At 43.0% G+C, this 27,423-nt stretch overlaps 1 protein-coding gene across 4 annotated transcripts; it reads right to left on the bottom strand.

Moving 5' to 3' along the window:
* Positions 1-10,546: 10,546 nt before the first annotated feature.
* LOC119174297 (procathepsin L) lies at positions 10,547-26,867 on the bottom strand. 4 transcript variants are annotated; one of them, XM_037425142.2, is made up of 8 exons: positions 26,595-26,867; positions 25,521-25,644; positions 24,942-25,084; positions 23,887-24,078; positions 22,695-22,886; positions 19,957-20,125; positions 12,082-12,187; positions 10,547-10,689 (listed from the first exon to the last, which is right to left on the bottom strand). In XM_037425142.2, exons 2-8 carry the CDS (start codon positions 25,624-25,626, stop codon positions 10,590-10,592), a joined length of 1,008 nt encoding a protein of 335 aa, XP_037281039.2. In that variant the 5' UTR covers positions 25,627-25,644; positions 26,595-26,867; the 3' UTR covers positions 10,547-10,589. The 4 variants fall into 4 exon arrangements, with proteins under 4 accessions (XP_037281039.2, XP_037281042.2, XP_037281040.2 ...); XM_037425145.2 differs by having other exon boundaries at positions 24,942-25,080; XM_037425143.2 differs by having other exon boundaries at positions 26,692-26,867.
* Between the last annotated feature and the right edge of the window lie 556 nt (positions 26,868-27,423).

The following is a 27,423-nucleotide window of genomic DNA, read 5'->3' as shown; positions in this document are numbered from 1 at the left end:
GGACACGGCATCAAACTTTGGTCGACATAACTTGTAAATTTCTAGATCTTCTGCTGAGGTTTTGAAGGATATCTGAGGGGCTGATAGCTATTTTTTAAATTTGATCTATGCTATATGTACTATTTGTGGAAATGCCGAAATAATAGAGCCATAAAGCAACACTCTGGGTAACGAATGGGTCAGTTCACTTATCTGTATGCCGCAGTGGCCTGGGACCCATAATAACTTCAGGCGTTTAGGTTGTTGCGGAACTATTGTGCACAAAATCAGTGGGACTAGTGATTGTTCCGAAGCTGTGAGAGCTGAACACACGGAGAGATAATCTGTGATGATGATTTCACTGACTTTGTTTGAAGGTAGTTTTCGAAGCGCCAAAATATTACCCATGAGCTCGGCTTCAAAAACAGGAGTGAAGTCTGGCAGGCTTACTGAGAATGACCAGCGGGGGTAATCAGAGGCAATTCCATCACCTGCCTCTTTACTATTCACAGAAGCATTTATTGCTATTGTGTTATTTTTCTTCATTAGCTATATAATCGTTTAGTTTGATATTAAAAATTGGATGGATTGGAACTTAGACTGTGAGGGGACAATTTCATCATATTCTATCGTAATATCATAATTCATCTATTAGTTTCATTTGTCGATCTAATGTACAACTTTATGTTTTCCAGTTTCTTCTAGATAAAAATTGGCTGGGGTATACAAAATTGGGGCAATGAGCAAGAAAGAAGCGTCAGGTTCACTGATGCAGGCGTACTCAGATATTCTACCAAAATGGCTGTAAAATTCAAAGAAAGTTTGTACCGTTAGGATATGAAATCGGCAAAGAAGGGCATGCATGCGTGCATTCGTTAATAGCTACAAACCTGGGTAGCCCCAAACAAACTTAGCGCTTCTCGCTCAAGCACAACTAAAGCTTTTATACTATAAGCAGGGCTACCTAAAAATAATATGCACCCTAGTTCTAGTATTGGGCGCATGTACATATTCTATAAATATAACAAGGTGTTTCTAAGTAGCCCATATTTCCTGTTCCTCATCCTTCGAAATACTCCTGAAGCCCGTTCTTCCTTTGCTCCTATATATTCTATTCGTGGGCTCGAGTTAATTCCTCAATTATATATCATGCCTAAACATTTGATAGTTTCCACTTGTGGAATGGGTTCTTGCTCATATAGTACAGAAGTGGAAATAGACTCTGCAAGTAAAAACACCAGGAAAGAACTTTTCTTGATGTTTAGAGAATATGCAGTTTTCTGCACCTAAATTTCTAGGGGATAAATACACCTTTGTAAATTTTGATGCAAAGAATAAATGTCACTGTCTGCCGCGAATGACACGATGTCATCTCCATAAATGTAGGCTGCGATTTCTTGTTCAATAAAAATAGAGCTCACAAGAACATTGAATAATGCCGGAGATAATACCGGAGTGCCAACTGATGAGCTATAATATGGGACAAATACTCACAAAGGTTGGTAGCAAGGGGAAGCATAGCTGTCGTTGATATCGTTGGAAACCTCATAAAGGCGGCAACCATCCAAACAAGCCATGCCCACGAAGCAGAATAAATGACGATCGCGCTAGCCTTGCAGAGCTGCCAAGTCAATTCCACAATATACACAGACTCCAAGACGGCGGCACAAACGTTCGCAGCTGGCCTAGTAGCTAGAAGCACTGGAAAACTCACCGTCAACGCAATAAGAGAGTACGAGAGCAAAGAAACCCTTATTGAAGAAGTAAAAGATCACATCCACGTATTCTGGTTCCCAGCCACCATGGGACAGTAACCGGGACTCGACCACTGCAATCCCAACGAAGAGGTCAACCGCCTGGCGCGTGAGCTCACACGCCGCGCCGCGGACAACGAACGATCCCTCGATGAGTGAGCGGTACGAGAATCTCTGCAGCCAGGACAAAGCACTCACATACCACGAGATCACTTCACATTACCGGGGACAAAGACGTGCTTTCCCAGCACCGCACCAAAAACTTAACAAAGCATGAGCTCCAACTCAAAGAAGATTGCAAACACGTAGGTACATAACACCATCCACCTTACCCAGAGTCGACCCCGACACACCACCCACAAGCTGCCTCTGCAACCATCCCTATTGTGATTTCGAACGCATGCTTTGGCTGTGCCTTACCCACCACGCAGCACAACTAAATACCCAAAAGGTTTGGCAAGAAGCCTTCAAGAGCAACGAATACAAGCAGCAACTACAGGCGGTCCAGAGGGCCCGGGACATCGCTACAAGCCTGGGTGGAGCCTCCAGGCTGAATAAAGGGTCGGAATGGCCCCTTCTCAGCCTCCTCAAGATATGTTCAATAAAGTCAATCTCACCCACGCACTCCCGTGTGTGCGCATGGCGCGAACATTTTAGAAAATGAGGAGACGAGGCAACAATGGTTCCACTCTGTATATTAGAGGCCATGCCATGATTTACGCGGTTCGGTTTGACCCGGCAAATGTGAAAATCACAGATTCTGTTGGGACCATATTTTTGTCTAAAACCCACCCGCACCTATAAACTGCAACGGCGCCTGCCCAAGAAAATCATCTCTAGAACCTCAGCTGGAGTCATGTTGACATCGGCCCCTTGATCAAGCCCTTTGATGCATTTATGGTCAGCGTGAATAAAGGCGCTCAGCAGATTGGTTGCAAACATCGGGCATTTTCGAAAGTCTTGAACGCAGAGCTGGTCAGACGAAAAGCAGAGAACGCCTCCCTTGCCGAATGGTCAGACGCAATGTGCACAGTCCACTACAGTCATAATCGTGTCTACCAATAGCGGTGGGATGTGATATCTTACGTAGAGTCCTGACGGACTAAATGTTAGCCTAGCTTTGAGAAGCATTTTAGAAGGCATATTTTAGAAAAAAAATAAGGGCGTTCGTTGAAGTTGGGAAAACATGCCTTACTGCGATAATTACAGAAATTCGTTTGATGGCCATTTGTTTTATCAGAAAGTCGGAAAGATAGTGAACTTTTGTGGCTATAAGTATAGGTCACCTTGTCATAGTCACTTGCAAAGACTCGCTTTTGTATTACCTTTGTGTCGCCTTTATATAGTTACAAAACACCCTTGTCGCTGGAACATTCTATTGCAGCAAGCTCGGCTAACATTCTCATAATTATATTTAATTATTGGTATCCAAAGAGTAAGAGAAATGAAGCTGGTGAATCTGTGTTACAACATAAGTTTTGCAATGTGTGGCGTCGATGCACGTCTGGTTGTTGGTGCCTATGCATTTGACTGCGGTGAAACTGAAAGCCATTCAGAATCTCGATGATCCGTGGTCGCCCCAGCTTGGGCTCTAAATGCTTCACATTTATAAACCCACAGAATTCTTTCATAAAGTCTTCTGGCTTCGCAACCATTTTTTCTTGTCACAAAACACAAAGCTCGGAGCACACAGAAAGCGTCAAGTGCGTGACACAATACATTACTCGCTATATCGTTTTTATAACGTGATAGCGTTAAAGGGCTCGTTTCGCTGAAGTTCCGGCGTCGACGTCAGTATCGGCGTAGGCATCGATGCCGACGTCATAAGTTGTGAGCAAAAAAGTCATCATTTTGCGCGTGTCAGAAAAATTAATAAGCATCCAAATAAAATAAAATAAAATAAAATAAAATAAAGAACGAAACACAGTGAGTTCAAGTATAGGTATTTAACCAGGGGCGTATGCGTTCCCCGGGTCGTATACAAAGAAATTAAATTCTCCTGGTCGTAAAAGCAATGACAGTACCTTTCATGCTGTACAAACATGCGTTCTGTATAATTCAGAATACACCATGAAATATTGTCCTAATAATGCAAGCTACGAGCGTACATTGCCATCGAGTATCAGAACATGTGATCATCATAATGATTTCATGGTTTAAAGTTGTTCACCCCCTACAAAGAGCACAAACGATATGGCGCCTATTTCCTTAAGGCCACGTTGTGGGTGCGTATCAAGTTCGAAAAAAAATTTCATGCACCAAGTGCTTGCAATACGAACTAGAGACAGCATATCGCTATCACGCTCGAATGTTCAAGGCGAAGCTTACGAGTCCCCCAATTTTTTTACTTCACGAGCACTTTTAGGGTCACAAGCTCAAGTCACAAATCTTGGGCTACATAGAAAGCACGTTGTAACTGGCATCGGACAGTCTTTGCTACACAGACGATCCACAACACACGGGGAAGAGGAGGGTAGGGGGGGGGGGGGGGGTCTTGACGTTTTTTCAGACACACTTCTGGCGACGCCCCTAGGAATGGCGAAGATGTCTTAGATAGGATGCGACAAGACTCATGCTATTTATAAAGCTCTTGAAGCCATTTCGAATATCTGGCAGAATCTAGAATCGAAGTTAAGTATTACATGAAGTAACGTGCGTCATTACCTAATGTCGAGTGAAATAGGTCGGCAGAGAACAGGAGCAACTGCTGATAAAGAGCACTTTCGTTTGGCTCTATGGTAACAGATGGGAGATCACTTGATGATGTTTATTGCCCATGGTAATTGGTACAACAACGTCATCGGGAACAACAGAGCTTCAGGGTTCAAGTAGTAACAGAAGATAAAAAAATTAGGGTTGCCCTAGGCAAAAGGCCTCAGCGAAAAGGAGATTTTGTAAGCTTTTCTGAGTACAGATGATTGTCTCTGGTCAGACTTTGTCTTTGGAACGCCCTTTTCTTAAATATTACATTTACCGCCGCAGTGGTCCAATGACTAAGCTGCTCGGCTGTTGTTCCGCAGGTGGTGGGAAGGCATTCCGGTGTCGGCGGCTGCATTTTCGATGGAGGGAAAAATGCTGTAAGGCCGCGTGCTCAAATTTATTAGCCCATCAAAAACGCCAGGTGGTAAAACTTTCCTGAGCCCTCCACTGCGGCCTCTCTCATAATCATATAATGGTTCTGTAACGTTAAACCCCACATATCAAACGATCCTAAATCTTTTTGCTTTAGTTGTGTGCCATGCTGCATGACGTCTTCAAAGCCAACTTCGGGCTCAGAATCACTCCGTAAAAATTCTACAAGCAATCACACCTCACTTCGACTGGAAGACGACATTAAGACCGACACTAGACCAATATTTTTTAGATGTTTCTGTAAAGAACGAACTTTGTTCAGTGAACGCTTATTTCTATAGAGTACATTTCATTGAGCACGAATGCCTTAGTTATAATAAACGTTCGAAATCATCGGTTGGATAATCTGTTTGAAATGTAATTGGAGTACGCTTAATCACTTATAGAGGCGGAGATTGTCGAGCTTCACAACAGTCTTGCAGTATTGAATAATATCAATCCTGGGGTTCCTATTTTAGCTAAAAAAGCACACAGAACCCCCTTCTTATTTGGGTTAAACGCATTGTAAGCCGATTGGTGCAGATTTTTCCCAAAATAATTTACGGGGTAGAAACCCTGTGTTAATGGAGGCTTAGCAAATGTACCAGAGGACTTATAGAATCGAAGTAAACTTCGAATAACAGTGACACGCCCACTTTTCACGACCATACAAGTAAACGAATGTGAATGTACTGGCACCATTTACTACGGCAATAGTAAGTGTGTTGATATTACGTCCCAAAAACATGATAGAATTAGGAGAAACGCCATAGTGGACCGCTTCAGAAGTTTGTATTACCTGTGCTTCTTCGAGGTACACCTAACTGTGTGTAGACGGTACTCTTGGCGGCAAGGTTAGGGTGGCTAGAATGGGGAGGTGTGATGAGCGCGGTGCTTTTTGCTTGCCGGAGAAGGCTCTTCGGCGCGCCGATGCCGCTAGGGGCGCTGATGGCAGCGGCGCGGGTAGTGAGCGGCACACTTCGCAGAGTTTTCCTCGGGTGCGCTGCTTTTTTTTTTTTTTCAGAGGCGGTAGCTGCTTTACGAGTACTTCGTCAATCGGTGTTAGTCTAGAGTGTTAGTGTTAATCGGTGTTAGTCAATCGGTGTTAGTGTTAGAGTACTTCGTCAATCGGCATTCAGGCATTTCAGACTAACCCAATTGCTATGGGTTAGTCTGAAATGCCTGAATGCGTCAACGACAAAAAAAAGGTAGATCCAACGTCGCTGCATTACGCTTGTCCGCAAAACTTAGTGCTTCAGTTAAGCCTCTTGAAGAGTCCCAAGGGTGGCAACGTGGATAACTTAGGGAAAGAGTCGCTTTGTCCGTAGAAAAAATGTGGATGAGATGGAATAAAATGAGGAAGACTACGAAAGACTTCCGTCTGATGCACTAGCAGAATCATGCACCCCTGAGCGGTGGATGGTCGCCCTGTATATTATGTGGCAAGCTACGATGTGAGAAATCTGGTACTTTGTAATAATCGTGATGAGTGCAAAATCGCCCGCCTGGTTTCGCAGTGTTGGTGGTTACGCGTTATAAGTAACGCCAATGCTGGTGTAGCACATTACTTCGGCGATTAGTATTCGACGCACTCGTTATACATGTAGAAATGGAGCTGCTGCTTAAAATGAGCGAGCTGTAGTTGTCAGCAAGTCGTTCCTGCAACATGGTAGCGCTATTTATCAGTTATGTTTCCAAAATAAAATTTGCTTCTGTTGATAGTACAGGTCGCGGAGCACTAAGTTCTCAGTACCTGGAAAAGCAAGGCTTACGTTTCCATAAACAGTTGCAATTCTAGCGGGCCCTGTGTAGGTTAAAGGGGCAAAAATTATTTACACTGCAAATACGCTGCAAATATTTACACTGCAAATAAGGTCCGCTAGCAGATGCAAGCTACCAGATTGACTGTAAGTTTTTTAGGTCAGTGATCATATATTTGCGGAGAGGGTTGACGGTGAAATTATATTTCGGCTTTCTGTAACAATGAGAAATAGATTTAACATGGGTCACGTTGTTATAAGCCACCACATACAACTCTCCGGTGCACATTAGGCCACTGTGTTCTAGGTCCAGCATCTTGTGCAAATTTTGCTAGTTTAATTCACCTAAATTAGCTATAGTTGTTTCTGTCAGAGACATCACTTCTTTTCTTTCAATAGGTCGAGGAGCACGGGCATAAAAGCTCGAGGGATGGACAAAGCACCGACCCACTCACAAGTTGGCAAAGCAGCAATACACGACAAACATTCATACATGTAAAATAAGAAAATAAACTTTACAAGTATAAAATAGCACCAAGTACGAATACAAAAGTTATGAAACAAAGCTCCACAAATAGAGAGCGAGGAAATACATATGTATCATAACTTGGCAAGAACATTAAAAGCAAAAATCAATAAGTAGCGTGATCGAAATTCCGGGAGATCTAGTATTCGGAAAAGTGAATTAGCTGGGCGAAGGATCTAATGTGACGATTTTGATTATTTAAAATTACATATATCTACAGCGCTATAGTTGGGAAGTATACGTAAGAAATAATTACACATAATATTATAATGAAGTGTCAGAAATCGTCAGGATCAAAACTATACACTAATACACAGAGACATTACACCTAATGATACAATACAGTAATAAGAATTATTTAAAAATGCGCAAGACTGCCAATCGTAGCGATATTTGCAATATTTAAATGGATTCATAGGAAGTTCTCAACGGCAGAAGAAAGGACAATGCGTCAATATCTTCGTGGTTTAAGGTGGTTAATAGGTAAGGTAGCCTGTAGGATAATGTTCATCCTAAACGCTTCTACGAATAGGTAAAATCCACACTCAATTATTCGTGCCTAGTGAGACAAACACTAGGGTTTACGTTTATCTCAGCAAGATAAATTATCGTACTACAACCATGTTTAACGAATGCTTCATGACATGTCAATTAAAAATATGTAGCGCGGGCACATTGATTCAAAATTCTGATCTTGGAGTATAATCAATAAGGAACCCCAGGTGGTCAAAATTTCCGGAGCCCTCCACTACGGTGTCTCTCATAATCATATGGTGGTTTTGGGACGTTAAACTAAACATATCAAGGCCTTTTCAAGAATGGTTTTCAGAGATGATACTTTAAAGAGCTTAGGTGCCGTGTACTGCTCTACACTTGCTCGATCAAAATGATTTTACCAAAAACGGGTCATCGCCACATAGCGTGGGAGCAATTTTTGTGAAGAGCGGCGCGTGCTGTCTCGTTTGTCTCCTCCGCAATGTTACCCGGATGGATGGATGGATGGATATGGCTGTACCCTTTAAATCGGGCGGTGGCTACCGCCACCAAGCCGTAATACCTAATGAACCAAACACTATATTTATTTTTTTTCCTTAAAAAGTGAGATGAGGATTCGTACTTTGCAGTGAAGAGTTTAATTTTCACTCGTGCCTTGACTTTAGCCACCAATCAGATAACCTCCTTCTAGTTAAGTCTACCCGCCTAAAGTCTATTTTGCCCTCCCGGTCCCTAAACCCCAGTGCTTTGAAAAACTCTGCGCCATCATCCTGAACTATAGGGTGAAGCCCTTTACAGAACATTATCAAGTGTTCGGCAGTTTCTTCTTCCTCTCCACACGCACTGCATACTGCGTTTACCCCTTCGTATTTGGCCCGATATGTCTTGGTTCGCAGTACTCCCGTCCTTGCCTCAAACAGTAGAGAACTACCCCGAGTATTATCATAAATCCTTTCTTTGGCAATTTCCTGCTTAAAAGTTCGATAGGTCTCTAGTGCGGACTTCTTAATCATGCCCATTCTCCACATGTCAGTCTCCGTTTCCTTCACTTTCTTCTTAACCGATAGTTCTTTTTGGTTTGGCCACCTGCCCCACCGTTTGAGGCCACCTGCCCCACCTGCGCCGGTGCATGCAGCGCCCCAAGCGGCATCGGCGCGCGTGGGGGACCGGTTTCGGCAGCCGCTTTTCACACCTCTCCATTTTAGCCACCCTAGCAAGGTTCCGTTTGGCATTGCAAACGCCAGTTGCCAGATTTTGTGGTGGTTGTGGCCAGACTGCCGCCAGAATTGGGAGAATATTGCTCCTGTAGTTGTGGCTTCTCCGTGAGAGTCTCGTGTCGTCCGCGGTGCAATTCGCGTGTCCATGAGCGACGTTGGTCAATTTAATAAACAGAATGTTCATAAAACGTGGGTTGCAGAAGTTGGGGCACGTTTTCTTGTTGTGTGCCTGTTGTGCAATCAATATATCGTGTCTCAGAGTTAGAAAATTAACTACGCGTCGTCCGCCGTTCATTTCGCGAGTGCATGTGCGATGAACTTGTTCACGAGTGCGTTTGAGACGTAATTAACGGAATTAACCACGCGTTGCAAAAGTGGGGCACGTTCTCTTGCTCTGTGCGCAGCTGTGCAATTGAGAGATCGTGTCTCAGTATTAATTGAGTAGAGTCGCAGCAGGTGGTGCGCTGCTCCCCCCCCCCCCCCTTTTTTTTCACAGCTTATCATGCCACGTCGACCACGCGCCATGACGCGGACGCTAAGCCTCCCCTAGCTGTGTCAGCACCAGAGATATCGTTTGGACTCGTGTACATATGGACAATTAACGTGCCAAGGCTGAATTATTGTGGTATGCCGAATATGCTTCAGCTATATACGCCTGGAAGGCAGCTTTATCGTCGCAGTTGGAGCGAATTAAGCGCGACTCGCACGTACCTCTAAATGCGACCCCGCCCGTACGAGCCGCCATCGCCAGCAGGGCCCGTGAGATGCGATTTCTTGATTGCACAGCTGCGCACACAGCACAGCAAGAAAAGGCGCCCCAACTTCTGCAATGCGCGGTTCATTCTGTTAAGTACGTCGCACACGGATTTGCGAACAAGTTCATCTCACACGAATTCTCGAAATTCACCGCGGACGACGCAAACTCTCACGGAGAAGCCACAACTACTGATGCGAATTTCTCCGCCAAATCTGGGGGCAGTCTGGCAACAATCACTACAAAATCTGGCAGCTGGGGTATGCAACACCAAACTGAACCTTGCGCTCTTGGCCTCCATTGTAACGCAGCGGCCGCGGCCTGTATTTGGTTCCATCACATTCCGGTCAGCGGTAGAACACTGTAACTACACCACCATGGTAAGTGTCTGTTGTTCACCATAGTAGAGCTGTGGGTAACGTGCTCGGCTGCCGACCCGAAGCTCACTGGTTATATCCAGACCACCGAGGTCGCACTTCCATGGAGACGTTATACCAGAGGCACGTGTACTGGCGACATCAGTGCACGTTAAAAAACACCAGGAGGTCGCGAGATTTCAAAAGCCCTTTACTACGGCGTATCTTACAAGCTATCGTAGTTTCGGATTCTAACACCGTAGATATTGTTATTTGTCGCTGACTGAAATATTATACAACCTCTCTGACTACGTCACGCGATAGTGGGAATGGGAGCTATGGCTGTGCTGACCTGCAATACTTACCTTTAAGAAACGGGCGCTGCAGTTTTAGAAGGCATAATTCAGAAAAAAAAATGTGTCAAATATTGATCGTGGGTTGCTTCGGGAACACAGGCCTTATACTTCGACGATTGCGGTGATTCATCTGATGGTTATTTTGTGCTATCGGAAAGCCGGAAAGATTGCGAATGGGCCAGTTGGAAAATTTTAGGTGTGTACAAACGTGAAAAAGACAGTAATAGAAGAGTACAACTCGTTTTTAATTATTTATTTTTCATACATTGTATGACGAAATTTCAAACAAGAGGATATGATGCGTCGGTGGCGATGCCGCACTGGTTGTCCTTGTCACGTGACATGTATATGTAGCCCTCATCTCCCCAATCTTGAGCCCAGCTGTAATGAGCAAGTGCAAAAGAGTCAGTGCTAGGAAACCAACTTCAGCTCGGTGTGCCGGTACACCATAAGGACAGTTTATATGCCAATCAGGAATAGCCCCTCGAACTTCACTGAAAACCAAGAACTCAAGCCAGTATAGGGTTAAATTGAATACTCTGTTGCGTGGAACACACTTTTTCTAGATGAGTCATTAGGTTGTGAAGCCCCACAATGCTTTTTACAGCCAACACTCAATGAATACCTTCATTTTTGCTTTCATGAATCAATTCCAAGTATATTTTTGAGTGTACTCTAAATGCGCATGCTTAACGAAAACTATTTTTAGGCACAAAAACAAATAACGTGCCTCCAAATACTTTTTTGTGTGTGTGGGCGCGAATAGCATGAACTATGTGTCACCTGCATCGGCAATGTGATATACGGTGCCACTTGATAGCGGTTCACTAATGAGCCGACATTGCCACTGTCGAGATTCTTCGCACGTTCGAAAAGTTGGTAATAATCTCGCAAGTCTGACCTCCTCACTTGTAAAACAGAACGTATTCGAGGTGGCACATAAGCATTGCGCCTAGCTAGATATCACATGCCCCTCACTCAACTTCATGTTGTTTCCGCTAGTCCGCTGTGATGCGGCAGTTGCTGAATGCCGTTTCAAGTTTTAACGCAAACTTATCGTTTTATTGTTATTTTGTTGTTCCTTAAAATAAAACTTCGGGAGTTCGTGACGGAAGAAATAGAGCAAACTTATAAATGAAATTAATATCCTAATTGCGAAATTTATTTTGGCCTATTCATTTTACGCGTTAACACACAATAGGTGAACTAAACAACTCCCACTCAAACCATCCACAAATCTATGAAAACAATCGCTGAGAGACGCATCGGTTTGATTTCATTAGTAATTCTTGTTGCAACAGTGCTTCCGGGATACAGCAAAAATACGTCAAATTTTTAAAATAGTATTCCTGTTTCTTGAAAAAAGTTACATTGGCTGAGTAGCTCTAAATAATCCTAAATGACGACCATTATTTTATTTCACCTGAAAATACTATGACGATAGATGATCTTTTTATCCTTTTGCTTTCGCTGTTATGCTTCTTGGGATTGCGCCTCAGCTCTGCATCTCTCAACATAGTTGATGGCTACTGATATGAGGTCGATAATTCGTCGGACACCCACCTGCCCGATCAAAAACATGGGCGATGGAAACACAACACCAACCAAAGTAAGTATATATTCTTAAAGCACTAATATTTTTAAAAATATTTCTAAAAACTACAGATACGTGTCTAAATTCTTCGCATTTTACTTGCTGGCCAAGTCTTCGCCTCTTTTCATCGCTCACTGTATCTCATAGTTCTCAAAAAAATAGCCTTATAAAAACTGTACCTGTTTTTAACAAGCCAATACTTTGTTCCGTTGAGAACCCCGTAGCCGACGGCGAGCACACCGTGGTCAAGTCTGGAGCTGCTACATGCCTTCTCATCGTACACACCTGCGGTATAGACATGCGAGCGTTAGTAAGGGTGACTGTTTGCAATTTATCAAGATTTTGAGAGAAGTCCCATTGGCAGCGAGCTTCTGATATCAAAAGGTTATTTTCTGATCTGCACAATAATAAAGCGCAGGACAGTGGTTCTATAAAAGCTTCTTGGTGTGATATTAGAAATTACTATTTGAATTAAGAGTCAGAAAACTATGACGTAAATATTAGAGACGCAGTGGTGGCAAGCTCCGGAAATTTTCACCATATGTCTTCTTTAACGTGCACCTAAATCTGAGTACACGGGCGTCTAACATTTAGCCTCCATTGAAATACGTTCCAGCAACCAGGATCAGAGCCAATAACCTTCGGATGAGCAGTCAATCACCATAGCCAATAGACCACAGCAGCCGGTTTTGGTGCGTTGTGATTGTTAAGTGCTTCCCATACATTATCTGGACAGAAGTGATTTCACTGTCGAGAAAGTATTGGGACCAAGGCACTGCCCTTCCTATTTCCGAAAGGCATCGAAAGCACTGTTGCATTTTCCTAAAGACACCGGCGTGTATTATCGTTTGTGATGGTGAGACTGTTACGCGTCGGCCCAGTCAGTGACCTTTTCTCTCCTTCTCTATAACTTTCCTTTCCTCTCCCCTTGTCCAGTGCAGGATAGCCTACCGGGGCTCAGCCCTGGTTAACCTCTCTGCCTTTCTCCTTGTGTTCTCTCTTTCTTTAATGAGTACGCACACACCCTGCAAAGCAAAGATGATGCACGTAATAAATGTGCCCCATCATAAATAAAGCTTGATAATGTGACGTAACCTACCGGAGCATGGCGTTGGTCGATTTTCGGACACGTTATAAACTCAGAGAAGATGCACTTTGCATTGGTGTGGGGCGTAATATGCATTACAGAGACAATACATGGTTAAAGTTAAGCGTTAGCGAAATAGTGGGGTGTAAGGGTATGGCGTTACCGTTCAGCAAACGTACCTTGAGGAGAGAACATTAAAGTTTAGCGGGGTATTGTTTACGTGCCCAATATTAGACGATGGCATCACTTAGTGAAGGTTGAATGAAATGAGAGATTTGTGGCGTTTAACGTCCCAAAACCACCATATGATTATGAGAGACGCCATAGTGGAGGGCTCCGGAAATTTCGACCACCTGGGGTTCTTTAACGTGCACCCAAATCTGAGAACACAGGCCTACAACATTTCCGCCTCCATCGGAAATGCAGCCGCCGCAGCCGGGATTTGAAACCGCGACCTGCGGGTCAGCAGCCGAGTACTTTAGCCACTAGACCACCGCGGCGGGGCTGAATGAAATGAAAATAGCAAATGCTAGCATTTTCAGTAAAACAGAGAATGCTCGCGAGTATACCGCACGCAGTAATATTACATTTTTTAATATTAATAAATGTAAAAAAAAATGTGACTCACGCAACAAACGCGAATATATTTATGCTGCCGAATAATTTACATCGCTCACCTAGGGGCGTTCCGAATGTAAAGTGATCTTGAAAACAAGGCTAAGTTATCCGCAGTACTCGATCGTCGAAGCTACCTGAAGCTTCACGCAGTCGTTAGTTCAAAACAAGTGGATCCGTCAACACTAACGCCAAGTTTAGATCGAAGCAGGTGTCAAAAACCGCCGCCATGTTTTACGTACACTACCTAAACCGCGTAAACACGCTAACGTTAAATCTGAAAACTTGTGGGCGCATGGTACACAGTACGGAGTGTATAGCGTGCTGCGCATGCGCATTTTGATCTCGCTATACCTGAACGCACCATTACACCTTAAACGGTACTCGTACATAGAATTTCATGGAATGTATTCTACGCCTATAGCAACGACACGTTTGTGCGTTAGTAGCCTCAAACCCATTTTTGGCTTTCTCTTTAACTTCCCAAAGAAAACTCTGTGTAATTTATATCTGTGTGCCTGTGACTGGTTGTACGTGTTGCTGTGTAATTAAGAGTGCATATATCATAATGATCACCCAGTGGTTGGAGTAGCAGCTCAGGAGAATAGCCGGACTTACCTTTCCGAATTTTCAACACAGTTCATAATAACGGAATTCCAAGTGCCTCGTGTTAAATAAAAATGAATGCCAGCAAAGGTGTAAGGGGTATTAACTTACATATTATAACGAGACTAAAAAACATGATTGATTCCTTTATCATAGAATCAGTAAAACACGAAAGTAACATGTGTCCTTGAAAAAATTGCAAAGTGTTTACTCAAGATTGATTTAAATAAGTTGGTGCAATTTTTATCGGTGTTTGACAGTTAAATTACTGCTTAACGTGGCATTCACGTTGCCGCTTAGTCATATATTTCCATCCGAACGACTAACAGCCATTAATAATAAGTTAAGCAACACTCTTTCAATCATAGACGCTTCTGTGAGAGCGGAACCAGAAAAAAAAGGATGCGACAGCCAGAAGAGTGTGGCTCTTGTTTCCTGTCGTTCGCTGTCCCTGCGTTTCGCTCTCTTCTCCTCTCTATCTCTTTACCTTTTAATCCTATCCTTTTAATCCCTCCTTTACCCCCGCCCCTCCTCATGAGCTACTGTTGAGGTGTCCTCCCCCTGAGAGACAGTTATGGGGCTCACTTTTCGCTTCTTTTTATGTAAGACTCACTCACAGTGTGGCTGACTGGACGCCAATCTGAGGTTTACGTTGCGTACTGGCGGCATGTTGTAGTTAAACACCACTGCCCGTTGAGAGGGAAATGCAACGGATATTGCGTCTTCCTTTTGGCCAGCCGTCATTGGTCACGGAGCTAGAGTAAATACGCGGGAAGGCAAAGATGGACGCTATGAGTGATGCCGACTCCTGGGTCCCCACCTTGAAGTGTGTTAAGGCATTGACAAAATGGCACTTATTTTATTATAAATGCAATGAATGGGACGAACACTTAGAAACGACGCTTTGAAGGAACAAATGGCACATACCAGAGTCACAATGCATTACTGCACTTTACCAAGTATTCTGCCAGAAGAAAGTGGCAGGTATTATGGACGTGTTGTTTTAAACATACAAAGTATGCGGCTATGACGCAGTGGTAAGCGTGCTTGGCAATTCTTGTCGCGGCCCCAGAGATTTCGGATTCAAATTCTTATGACCAAACGTTTTTCTTTATCTTGTGATCATGCGTTGTTTTTGTCATTTTAAGAGTGCATATATATATCATAATGATCACCCAGTGGTTGATCATTATCGTCAGTGGTTGATCATTATCGTCAGTGGTCAGTGGTTGATCAAATACGTCAGTGAGATCTTGATGGACCCCAGAATAAAATATTTTCGTGTTAAAATGTTGCAGGAGGGGCCATAAAAAGAAAATTCATATTGTAATTGTGGGGTTCGACGACACGAAATCACCTTATTATTATGACAGACACCGTAGTGAAAGACTCCAGAGATTTCGACAGCCCGGGGTTTTTCTAACGTGCTCGTTAATCAAAGCACACGGGTCTCAAGCATTTTCCCCTCCGCCTAAAGTACGACTGCCGCTGCCAGGATTTGATCCCGCGACCTGTGGAACCATACCTGCGGGATGCAGGGGAAATTGAAAACACCCTGATTGCATAAGCTGACAATGAAGATAAGTGCTGCCGATTCGTGAGGTCAGTGCTTTTCTAATTAACCTATCAACGGGTCTCCACGCTTTTATACTTTTGAGGGACACTCTTCAACGTACGTGTCGTGTAATGTGTTAGCTTAGGAGAAAACTATTTGCGATAACCTTTCACTATAAGATATAGTCATCTACGCGTATTCTTCAGATATAACCATAATGATGCCTAAGGCCATTATGCCATTCGGCTCTAAGTTTATTAGTCATTCGGTTATTCTGTTCGGTATATTCGGTTATTCGATATAATCGGTTCGGCCATTATGCCATTCGGTTCTAATTTTTATTTGTTATTGAGTCAACATCATTTTCGCATAGCTGACTTCTTGCGACATTTGCAGATTCTCCTTGCGTTGGTTCTCCTTGCGTTGCTCAATAACTCACTATAATAAAAGAAACATGCTCACATGACAGCGTGAGGCTGTGTACAAAGATACCATACGGAACAAAATTGAGGACGTTGAGTATATAATAGTATCTGATAAGAGAACTGTTATTGTCGGAAATCCTTATGAAAGAAAATTGAGGACATTGATTACGCGGTAGTGTCTGATAAGAGACCAGTCATTGTCGAAATCGAAAAACAACCCCGATATCTTATTTGTGTGGGACGCACTGAGATCACACGGAGAAGTTGTATGAGCAAGGATAAAACCTTGTCATTCATGCCAGTCGCACGCAGGAACATAACGACGTCTCAATGTTATTCCCCATTCACCTACAAACAGTAATATTTTCTCGCTACTGTTAGTAAGGTGCGCATGTTTCCCTTAACGGAGGTCATCCTAGCACAATGGCCCAAGCCCATTCCTTCAAATCAGTGCTGTTTAGGCTGCAGAAACTAATCCGGTTGTAGCGGTGTTTATTACTGAAATAGAATCGTGGTAGTATATGAAAGAAAAGATGTTTTCAGTGACTGCGTGTTCTACCACCTTATATTCATGAAACAAGTATATTTAAGGGAGATCGAACGAAATCTCTGCGATAATAAATACAGGGCTGCCAGAGGTGCGCATTATTAGAAAAAAATGGCCCCATATCTGCATGTTAATCTGCAAATGTCGTCGAAAGACGATAGTCTTTCGTCTGGAGAGGTTGAACAAAACGCTTATTTGATGCTCTGCGCAAGAAAATCGGCAAATGGTATTCTGGAGGCGCTGCGTTACAGCGCCTTGAGCATGCAGTGGAGGCGAACGAGTGCACCAAGTCACGTTACACGTGAGACATGAGCGCTCACGTCACACGTCACACGCTAGACGGGCGTGCGCACCCGTCTCAGAGGCGATAGGGTGTAGAACGCAAGACGACGGGCAGGGGCCACCACCGTGTCATCTTAGCAAAGCGTTGGAAACACTTCCCTTTTCGTGCAAGCGTTGCATGGTCAGCGCCGCGTGATAAACGCTACGGTTCTTAGAATAACTTATGTATGCTTTTTGTAGTAAAATACGCACATCTAGAATATATACGTATTGTTATAATGCCTCAGATATGCGTGATAATTGCTTTTAAAGACGATAGTCTTTCTTGGAGACCATCGAAGCAAAACTTTCTGTCTGCCTGTCTGTCTGTCTGTCTGTCTATCTGTCTGTCTGTGCTTTTGTCTGTTTGTCCACTCTTACCCGCATCGGTTACTTGAAATGGCCGACCCCATACCCAGCGACCACCAATGTTGCTCAACGTTGAGCGTTCATGCTTGTGCAATTGTCAACTAAAAACAATTATTGCGCATGTCTCGGGCACCACAACAACACGCATGTGTTCTTTAAATGCATCTTTTAATAGAAAACGCACACATAAGTAATTTTAAGGACCGTAGCGCTTATCAGGCTGTGCTTACCATGCAACGCTTGCACGAAACGGGGAGCGTTTCCAACGCTTTGCTAAGACGAGATTGTTGTGGCACCTGCCCATCGCCTCGCGTTCTACACCTTATCACCTCTGAGACGGGCGCGCACCACCACGCGCTTTGTTTTCCAGAAGAAACTGCCAGATGGCGCTCATGTCTCACGTGTGACATGACTTGATGCGCTCGTTCGCCTCCGCTGCACCCTCGAGGCACTCTAACGCAGCGCCTCTGGAATACCATTCACCAATTTTCTTGCACAGAACATGAAATAAATGTCTTGTTCACTCTCTCCACACGCAAGACTATCGCCTTTTGACGACATTTGCCGATTACATGCAGATACGGGGCCAATTTTTTAATTGAAGATCGCCAAGTATGAACGATGAACCTTGAGCAACATGGGTGGGTGCTACGGGTGGAGTCGGCCGTTCAGTGTGTCCGCTGGTGCCGTGTAAAGTGCCTCGTACCGTTAGGAGTGGATAAACAAACAAATGGACAGACAGACAGACCAAAATTTTTGCGTCGAGGGTCCCCAAGAAAGACTATCGTCGTTAAAAGGAGACTGAGCGTGGCATCCGTCTAATCGATCTGGTTTCATTTTTTTAAAAAGTTCTGTTCGAAAAAAAACAAAGCAAGAATAAGCTATGTTTTGCATTTTTCATAATGTTCTTCTTCGACAGTTTGCATCGCGGCATGACGTTGCGATAACACTCATATTGTTGTTAACATTCCAAGTGGTTTCATTTCGTAATATATGTTCCTTGAAGTTTGTCTTTTTATTTTCCTTATCTGTGTCTCATCATAGCGCGCGAAAGAGCTGTCTTTGCTTTTTGCGCGTTAATATTTTTCGACTGATAAATGTGTTGATAGTCATTAATTCTGGTGCGTGAATTCTTTGGTTGTCCTATTCTTTGCCCGTAACCATAAATAGAGATATTACCAGGCCTACGAAATTTTTTTAATTCTGTAGCATTTATTTTTTATGATCAATACCAAGAGCTCTTGACCAGGGTGCACAATTTCATGTTTAGAATGCAGGGTGGGGTTGGGTGTGGCGAAAAATGCTTTTTTTTTACACTTAGTCAAACTGAAGCTGAGAATGAGCAAATCGCTTTAGAACGACACAACATTTCTACTTTAGAAGCTCGGAGAAAGTTCAGTCGTCTTTCCTTTCTTTACAATTGTTTGTGTGGTATTGTAAAAATTGATCTCCCTGACTGTGTTAAACCGCTCTCAGTACGACGTACTCGTCGTGGTCATGAACATGCTCTAACCCCAATTTTTGCCCGATCAAATGCTTTTAAATATAGTTTTTTTCCTAGAACTGTCGATGACTGGAATTGTTTGCCGTGTGACATCTTTCATTCTAATAAGTTTCTTGGTGACCTTGAGCGTCACCTTCTTTCTTAACCTTTTGTTTCTTTTGCATTGTTGTCTGTTGTTTTCTACAATTACGTTTTGATGTATCCACTCCTGCTTGGGCCAGCACATTGGCCTGCAGTATTGTGAAATAAATAAAAAAAACACAAAAAGAAAAAACGATGAATTTTTTCAGCAAGACAGCGACACCGACTTTCCGGCATTTGAACTTATGTTTCAATTTCAATGAAGATGAAGTCATTGTGAGTTTGCCAATCATATTTCAAGTATATCTACCCCTTTCTATGAAGAGTTTTTATTTGATATCCCGAAGGCGTCGAATCATGCGTATATTTGAGAACAATAAAGATGGCAAAAGTTCTGTAGCAAATATTATTCGTAATTTCACACAAATATTTACATTGCAACAAGGTATCTCATAAACAAAAAGAATTAACCACCAATGAGCCGATCCTTGTTTTGAAGAAGCTACAGAGCTGCTTTTTGTAAGCTCCGCTATGCAGTTTTAAGGAAAACAACAACAAAATCAACGCTCTTACAACGTGGTCATGAATAAATACGTGTATTCAAAGGCACAAAAAAAGATTTAGGGCAGTGAAAAAATAAATGACACCAGCTTGCAGACCGGCCAAGAGACTGCAGCCTCATAAGAGAGGTGAGAGTTTTTTTTCTTTGTTTCTTTTCAACGTAGTTTTCCTTCCAAACAGACAAGCAAAGTCCATAAAGCTGAACCTCATCTTTTCAGAATATGGAAGTAGGGCACGTGCTCCGAAGTACTTCTTGGTGTTTCAACTCTAACTACTTGCATTTACTCGTCCTCTGGTAAGACGACGCTGTTTATGGCTGAGTTAGCATTTGTGGTGGTATATATTAACAGCGTAGCGCTGGCGCTCAATACAAGCACACTTACCTTGCTTATAGAACTGAAACGAGCGCTGGCTTGCGTCAATGGCGACGGAAACTGGTCCAACAGTTGCCACGGCGTTTTTCAAATCTTTCTCGGAGCCCTCCTTCACGTTCACCATTCCGGTCACCGTGGCTCCAACTTCCTCCTTCTTGAACTTGCACTCGCGCTCCTCCTGTGTGCAGACTGCACTATTACCAACAACTCAGTCACTTACTATATTCAATGCTCTTCACGATACGCTGAGACGTCAAAATGGCAACTTATTTTTCTCCTACCTAGTATAGAACCTAGTATAAAATGAAGATGGAGGAAGGAGGAAGAACAGCAACAGAGAAGGCAGGAAGGTTTACCAGGGCACATGTCGTGTTGGCTACCCTACGCTGGAGGAATTAAAAAGGGGAAAATGAAGATGAAAGAGTGAATGGAAAGAGACGAGAAAATTGTCAGTCAATGGGATGACCCGTATGCAGCGGTGGCACTATAAAAAGGTCAAAAATGTTCACATTGGCCTGTAATCTTCAGAAAATGCAAGATACCTTCGACTGCCTTGTGAGCTGACAAAAGCCGAGGATGGTGTGCTCGCTAGATCAAGTTCCCGATCATCGGCGGAACGCGTCAGAACGTTCTCGCTTCTCACGGCAAATTGAGGTTAATGGCATAACAGAAGGCCGATGTCTTCTTCGGTGCCACAGTCCTCGCATGTCACACTGTCAGTCACTCTACATAGCGTTGTATATACTTTTGTGAAGGCAGCCTCAAACCAAAGCCGGCAAAAAAGCGATAGCTCACGCTGGCAAAATCCGGAAGGGAAGCCGGCGTGAGCTAGTTGAGGGTTTATTTGGTGGACACTTCACTGAAGCACAGGGATAGTAGGTCGGCACGGCAATGTCGTTTTTACAGTGATGCTGTGTATGGTTCGGCGAAACCGAAATTTGTTCGTCCTACGCACGCGGAGATTCCCAGTGCGTGCGTTCTGCAGAAATCAGTGAAGCCCCACTAGGCTACACTGGTCTACTGAAAATTCAGAATTCATGCACGGGTGAAAGTGTATGGGCCGCAGAAATTGCGTAAATCACATTACTTGCAACTGATTCAATTAAAGTTTACAAGAAAACACTCGAGCGGTAAATACAATTAAGAATTTCTGGAAAGATGAAAAAGGTAGTTAAAAAACGGCCGACCCAGTGGGATAAACCCTGTGATATACACCGTTTTTAATAGAAGTAAAACTAAGGACAAACTTTGGTCAAGCAGTACTCTTAACATGGGATGCGCATACCACGTTATATACTCAACAGCTGCTGCGTCACGTTTCGTCGACGCGTTCCCAATAGCAAGGACGAACGCATAACATTTTTTTCCTATTTATGACAACAGGGAGTGAGACAACCAATCTAGCCAAGCAAACCAAACACTCAAGCTAGGCCACCTACATAAAATTTTTTAGCGCAAGAATAATCGTGAAAGGAAGCATAGATCGTGCTTGGGACTTTTCTGCTCGACGATGTGCCATTTCACATTCTCAAACAGGCCGCCATAGAGGACTCTCAACTGGAAACACACTAGAAGTGGAACACCGCATATTTCAGTTGCTTCACAAGTACCACAGTTCAAAGTTCACCACGAACCCGTCTATGATCGGAGTTTGTTAACACTAGCCTTCATTCGCATTACCTCCAACAGAAATATTTATTGTGATATAGGAATGCGAACATTACCCTCAATATTACTGCGAATCTATGTGAATGTTTCTTGAATTTTTTTTTCGTTTGAGTACAAGTAGTTCTGCAATGAAAAAAAAAATGTTACTTCAATGGCTGCCAAGGCGTAAATTATTTATGTATATGGTTGTTTGCTTCTTTACCAGCTACCTGCATATTTTAACCCGACCCCCCCCCCCCGAGCCACGCCTAGAGAGATGAGGATGAGATGACAAATAAAATATAACTAATAACTAAAACTCCTGCATGCATGTACGCTCGAAGGTACTTAAAAGGCGTGCTTTCAAATTTTATTGGATTTGTTTTTGCGTATGCCATTTGAAGAAACAAACACCTTGTAAATTAAAACAATCTCTGCAGATTGTCATAGAAAGACAGTTTACTGCTTGAATTCATGGAGCAGACATTTTCAGGTTGGTTGATGTACTTTGCTCTAAATGACGATATAGCACTGAAACTTTATAACACTTATAGACGACGGAGCGTGAGCATGTTCTGTTGTCTTTCACGTCCCGTGTTTCAAGCACGGTGGTGCCGTTTATATCAGCATGAAACCTAGCGAAACCCGACGGCACATGCCAACGTACTCAACGTTACAAGACATGAGAGTGACGGGACAGCTTAGTTCTACGAACCAGTCACACAAAGAAAAAAAAAGAAACGGTAGCGAAACAATTGTCGGGAGCTTAACTGGTTGAGAATAACCAGTTTGCTACCTCACACGTGGGAACGGGATGGAGGACATTGAAAGAGGCAGAGGAAAGAAAACGAAGGAAAGCACGTCCCTCAGAACGCACACACAAACACGAAGTCAGTCACAGTCCAGTGTTTTGGCCTGGTACGCGACATCACCGTCACAGCCCGCTCGCGCAAGTTCGTATTTCTCAAGAACCTCAGTAGTTCCTTGGTCATGACTAGGTAAAGGCGGTCACGCATGAAGTAGTTATGCTCAATTCACGAGAGGATCCCCTATTCTTCGCGCGCTATTGTGCTTATATGAAATGTCATATTAGTACTTACATGACCAAGGTAAGGGTAGCTCTCTTCGGTGTCGATCCCACCGTTGGCTTTTATATATTCGAAAGCATTCTCCATACTTCCACCGTTGCAGCCATGGTTGTCGTAGCTTTTCGAGCAGTCGACGAGATTTTGCTCGCTTAGAGATACCAGCTTGCCGGTCTTCCTGAAGTGTTGACCTTCCAGTGATCCGGTCTAGAAGTTAGGTAAAAGCACTCAACGTTATAGAACTAGCACCAAGATCCTCACAGCTTAAAAAGTTTGTGTCGTTTCTGAAGCAAGGAAGATTTTGTCAGCAATCAGTAAAAATAAGAAAAAAGTATGAACCATCTTCCCGAAGGAAATCCTGATATGATGCCAAGCAGCAGTAGTGCGCACGGCGTTGACCCGGTAGAATTGGGCGTCGGTGCGAGTGCTGGAAGAATGGTCTGAAGAGAAACTCGGTGTAGCATTTGCTAGAGTAAACGTTTGTTCGAAAAGCAAAGATATGGGAGGTGGTTAAGGTTTCGTGTAAGTTTCATCGCAGATAAAAGCTCTTCGCTCGATGTGTGCTCGAACGTTGTCAGCGGTAAATAGGGTTAGGCAAGGGAGATTACATGTGACGAGCGGTGACACGCTAGGGAGAGAGTGATGTCAACGCGCGCGCATTGCGAGGGAAGGCATGACCTACTTGGCACCGCCCCCACACCTGCGGCCAGGGGAGCGTTGTGAGGACGAAGGAACGGCGTTACACAGGCCAGTAAAAGAGCTGCTTCGCATCTAAAAAAACGCATGAGTGCTGTGCAGTTTATAAGCTGTTAAACAAGCGCTTACCCATCAGGAGAGGAAAAAAAAACTAGGTGTTCAGAATAAGTAAGTCAATACAATTTATTATAGGGTATATTAACACTTTCTTTTGCATCATTTGTTTACCACACTTGCTAGAATTGCAAGAATGGTCAGTGGTGCCATCAATCCAAAAGTTGAAGTTTCACCAATATCACAAAACAGGGGCCACATTGTTGTAGCCATGTGGGCAATATCAGAGTTTGAGCAAACCAAGGGCTGTTTCGCAGCTCTGATAAAAACAAATCAATCAATATGAGTTCAAGAACAGGATGCACTTTCATTTCCCCAACGCTTTAAAACCGAATACATCACAAGAATTCAGTGTGAAGGTGTGTCCGTGAAGAAGAGATGTACAAGAGTTTCTTACCGCACTGAATGCCCAGCAAGAGCCACATTGTCCTTGATTTTTGACAGGAGTGACGAAACCTTTCTTGCGCCAGTCTAGTGATTCCGGAAGATCAGTGTCATCGATATTCGCAGGTGGCAAGTAGGTGGACCCAGCTTTATTGGCATCACTACGATCGTAGCAGCTGGTAAGCTGGACAAACTCATGATGAAGCTGCGAAACAATAAAAAACGGGTAGACTACAAAGTTTTAAAACAGTGCTAACTAAACTTCCAGTCCATATTATTCACTTATCCTTTAAAAGTGACATTCCTGCTATTTAAATGAGGTGTGTCGTTTTGCGACTGTAATAAACATCTCCCACATTTCGATTGTTATTGCGCATCTGGTTTTGTAAGACTACCCCTCAGAAGGGGGCGCTTCATACAGAGATGGCAAAAAAAAATTTTAAACTGGTAGAAAAGCGAGGAGCAGGCTAACTGATCGGTGGCTACTGATCAAGGCGTGAGGGAAATTCAATCGTTCAACACATAGTGATATCACTTAACTTCATGACTAGCTGACGTGAGCCGCCGCCCGACCTAATGAAAAGCACTATCCATCTATCCAACCACCCACCCACCCATCTATCCATCCATCCATCCATCCATCCATACATCCACCCTTAATTTGATCTGACCATGCTTGGGACTTCTTGAATTTAGAACACCCATTAGTAGCGGTAATTCTAAATGTATTATTAATGCTGAGCACAAATTGAAAATAATTTTGTAAGCAGGTATTTTTTGTTGTTGTTGTCAGTGAGCGTAACTACGTTAGAATGCACAAGCGCTACGAAGACATAAAGAAGAGATAAAATGGGAGATCAAGCACCCAAGTGTGCATGTGTGTTACAGACTAACTCATAACTTATGAAAGTAAAAAAATTGAAACATAAGACCTCCCAAACAGTGTCTACAGTTAACAGCTCTGCTGTTCTCCCTATTGGGAGATGAATAACGGACGTCCTTATCTAGCCACCTACTTCGTTGCTAAGTCAGCAAAGAAAGTTTTGTGCACCAATTTAATGTACCTACCAAGTCGCCGAACTGGTTCATGCCGAGGCTGTATGACTTCAGGCCTTTCTCGTATTTTTCATTGTGCCTTGCGATGAACAGGCTGTTTTCCATGAATACCTTCAACCTTAAAAGTTCTTCATCGGCAGATGCGTAGTTTCTAGCTAGTGGGAAAGTAAGAGTCATTTTGTTTGCTTTTGAATTTTAATATGCTATGAAATGATCTCATGAAAGGCAAATGAATAAGTGACATTTTGAGCATGCCTTTTCCCCGCTTAACTTTGAACTAACTTGTATAAATCAAAGTGGTGCAAGCGAATAGGTATTCTTCAACACCCCCATTGCGGGTTTTGTTTCATATGCACCTACATCATTTTTGTTACCTGTTCCTCAGTAAATGAAGTAATACTTACCTAAAACACTGTATGTGGTATGTATCTTCTAATATATGCATAACTTTAAAATTGATCAGGCAGCACTTGCAGATGACGTATTCAGATAAGAAAAACTTTCGTCTATCTTCCTTGATAAGCAACACTCGCCTGATAGTTATGCAAACATGCGAGACACTCAAAACCGGATAACCCACGAATATCTCACCGTGCTTGGTCTTGAAGGCTTTCCATTCTGAGCGGATGACTTCTTCCGCTGTTACAGCGAATGCCACAGCAAGCGCTGCGGACATTACGAGCCAGCCAAGAATCATGACTGATAGAAACGTGGCCTAGTTACGCAGAATAGAAACAGTAAATAAAACATTATATGAAAAAGAACACCTAGGTGATTGTCTAGGTCAAAAAAGTACTACGAAATGCCACCGTATGTGAGGGATTGCTTTTAGAAAGCACTTGACACCTGCATAATCACTGGCACTTTGTGAACTATGGTAGACTACGTACTACCGTAAATAGCTATTTATAGTTACTACTTCTTAAGCTTTACCTGTAAAGCAGCCAGAAAAAACTGAGCTAGACGTCTGAACTTCAAACTATTTTCAACTTTAAGGAGGAAACAAGAAAAAAGTAAGGAACCTGAACTTGACCTGTAAAACTTCATGAAACGTTCACTGCTGTGAAGGGATGATACGTTTCTGTAGCGTCTAGACATATACTGTGCTATTATTCTCTCTAATATTGTGCTTTTGAGAAGCCTGTTAGTTTAGGATGGTGCATAAACGTCGTGCTATGTTGTACTTCACACTGCGAATGACGATCCAAATATCCTCATCATCCAGGCCCTCACTGCACAATTTCATTTGTCACCACTCTTCTTTTTATCAATATATAGATTATTGAAGCGTTCAAACAAATTTGTAAAATGCACAAAGTGTTCGTTACTGATGACCCCATCTCTGTTATACTTCATGCTGAGTGTTCACAATTTTCTTTTTGATGAACTAAACTTTTTCAGGTTACCTTACGTGATATTTCAGGTATTAGAAACAGCAGAACACTTCGACGTTGAACAAGCATGTATAGCGCTGAGCACTTATGCCTACACACTGTAGTTAGATACCGCTACAAAAAACTTCGATGCGCTCTATTTTTCTTGATGAAACCTCACAAGAAGCGACAAAAGAGCTGTAGCTATCACAGGGTACATTTTAAAGGCATTATGGTAATACAAGAATGGTAATCCATGAAATTTCAGATCGTAAAGAGGAACGGTACGCACCTGCCAATAAAATGGTTTGAAGTTGTCTTGAAATAAGTGGGCAGCGAGATGTCGCCCTCTCTTTTAAGGACGCCAGCTCCTGTCACAATCGTCTTACCTGACTTCCGTGGGGGCGTGAGACTTCCTAATCTTGCAAAGCGCCTATTGTTTGAGTCTTCTTCGCAAAGTACTTCCGTTAGTGCATTTTTGTCGTTTTCACGTGTGATCGTTGCAGTGGATACAGCTGCAGTTCGACTGTTTAGGTGCAGATAAATGGCTGAGTGTGCAAGTGCTGTCGACTACAGGAGTGTTTCTATGTACAGACTGTATGACGTGTCGTTATCGCGTCCCGTGTGCGCATTCTATCCCGATAACGTAATTTGAAAACACGTCATCGATTTTCTATATCAATTGACCAATTTTACAGGGTGTATACATGGCTATTTCAACAAATATCCCTAATGAGCAAATACTTTTGGATGTTTGGTGATTCCTTATGACATTTATATGTGGGCGATAGAATTGGTAAACTTCACCATTACGTTCAACAAAGCTTAAATTGTATGAACTTCGACCTGAAGCGTACGGCTTGCCTGACAAGTGCTAAACCTACCCTGGAATAGGCGAACACTTTTTGCGACTTGTCTGAACAATACTTCATCGGGAAGTTAGAGAAAAAGGTAAATAAAAGCACCCAGATTGTCGTATACCTAAGTAAGAAGTAAACTGTAGTTGTAATGAAGTAACGTTAAAAAGCCATAATTTAAACAGCGACTGACTTGCGGCTTTTTTTTTGAAGAATAAAAACACATTTTTTTCAAGAATAATGTACCAGAACTTTAAATAAAAG

The sequence above is a fragment of the Rhipicephalus microplus genome, chromosome 5 (assembly GCF_043290135.1).
Source record: "Rhipicephalus microplus isolate Deutch F79 chromosome 5, USDA_Rmic, whole genome shotgun sequence".
In the NCBI taxonomy this organism is placed as follows: Eukaryota; Metazoa; Arthropoda; class Arachnida; order Ixodida; family Ixodidae; genus Rhipicephalus; species Rhipicephalus microplus.
This window is presented reverse-complemented; position numbering and strand designations above follow the sequence as displayed.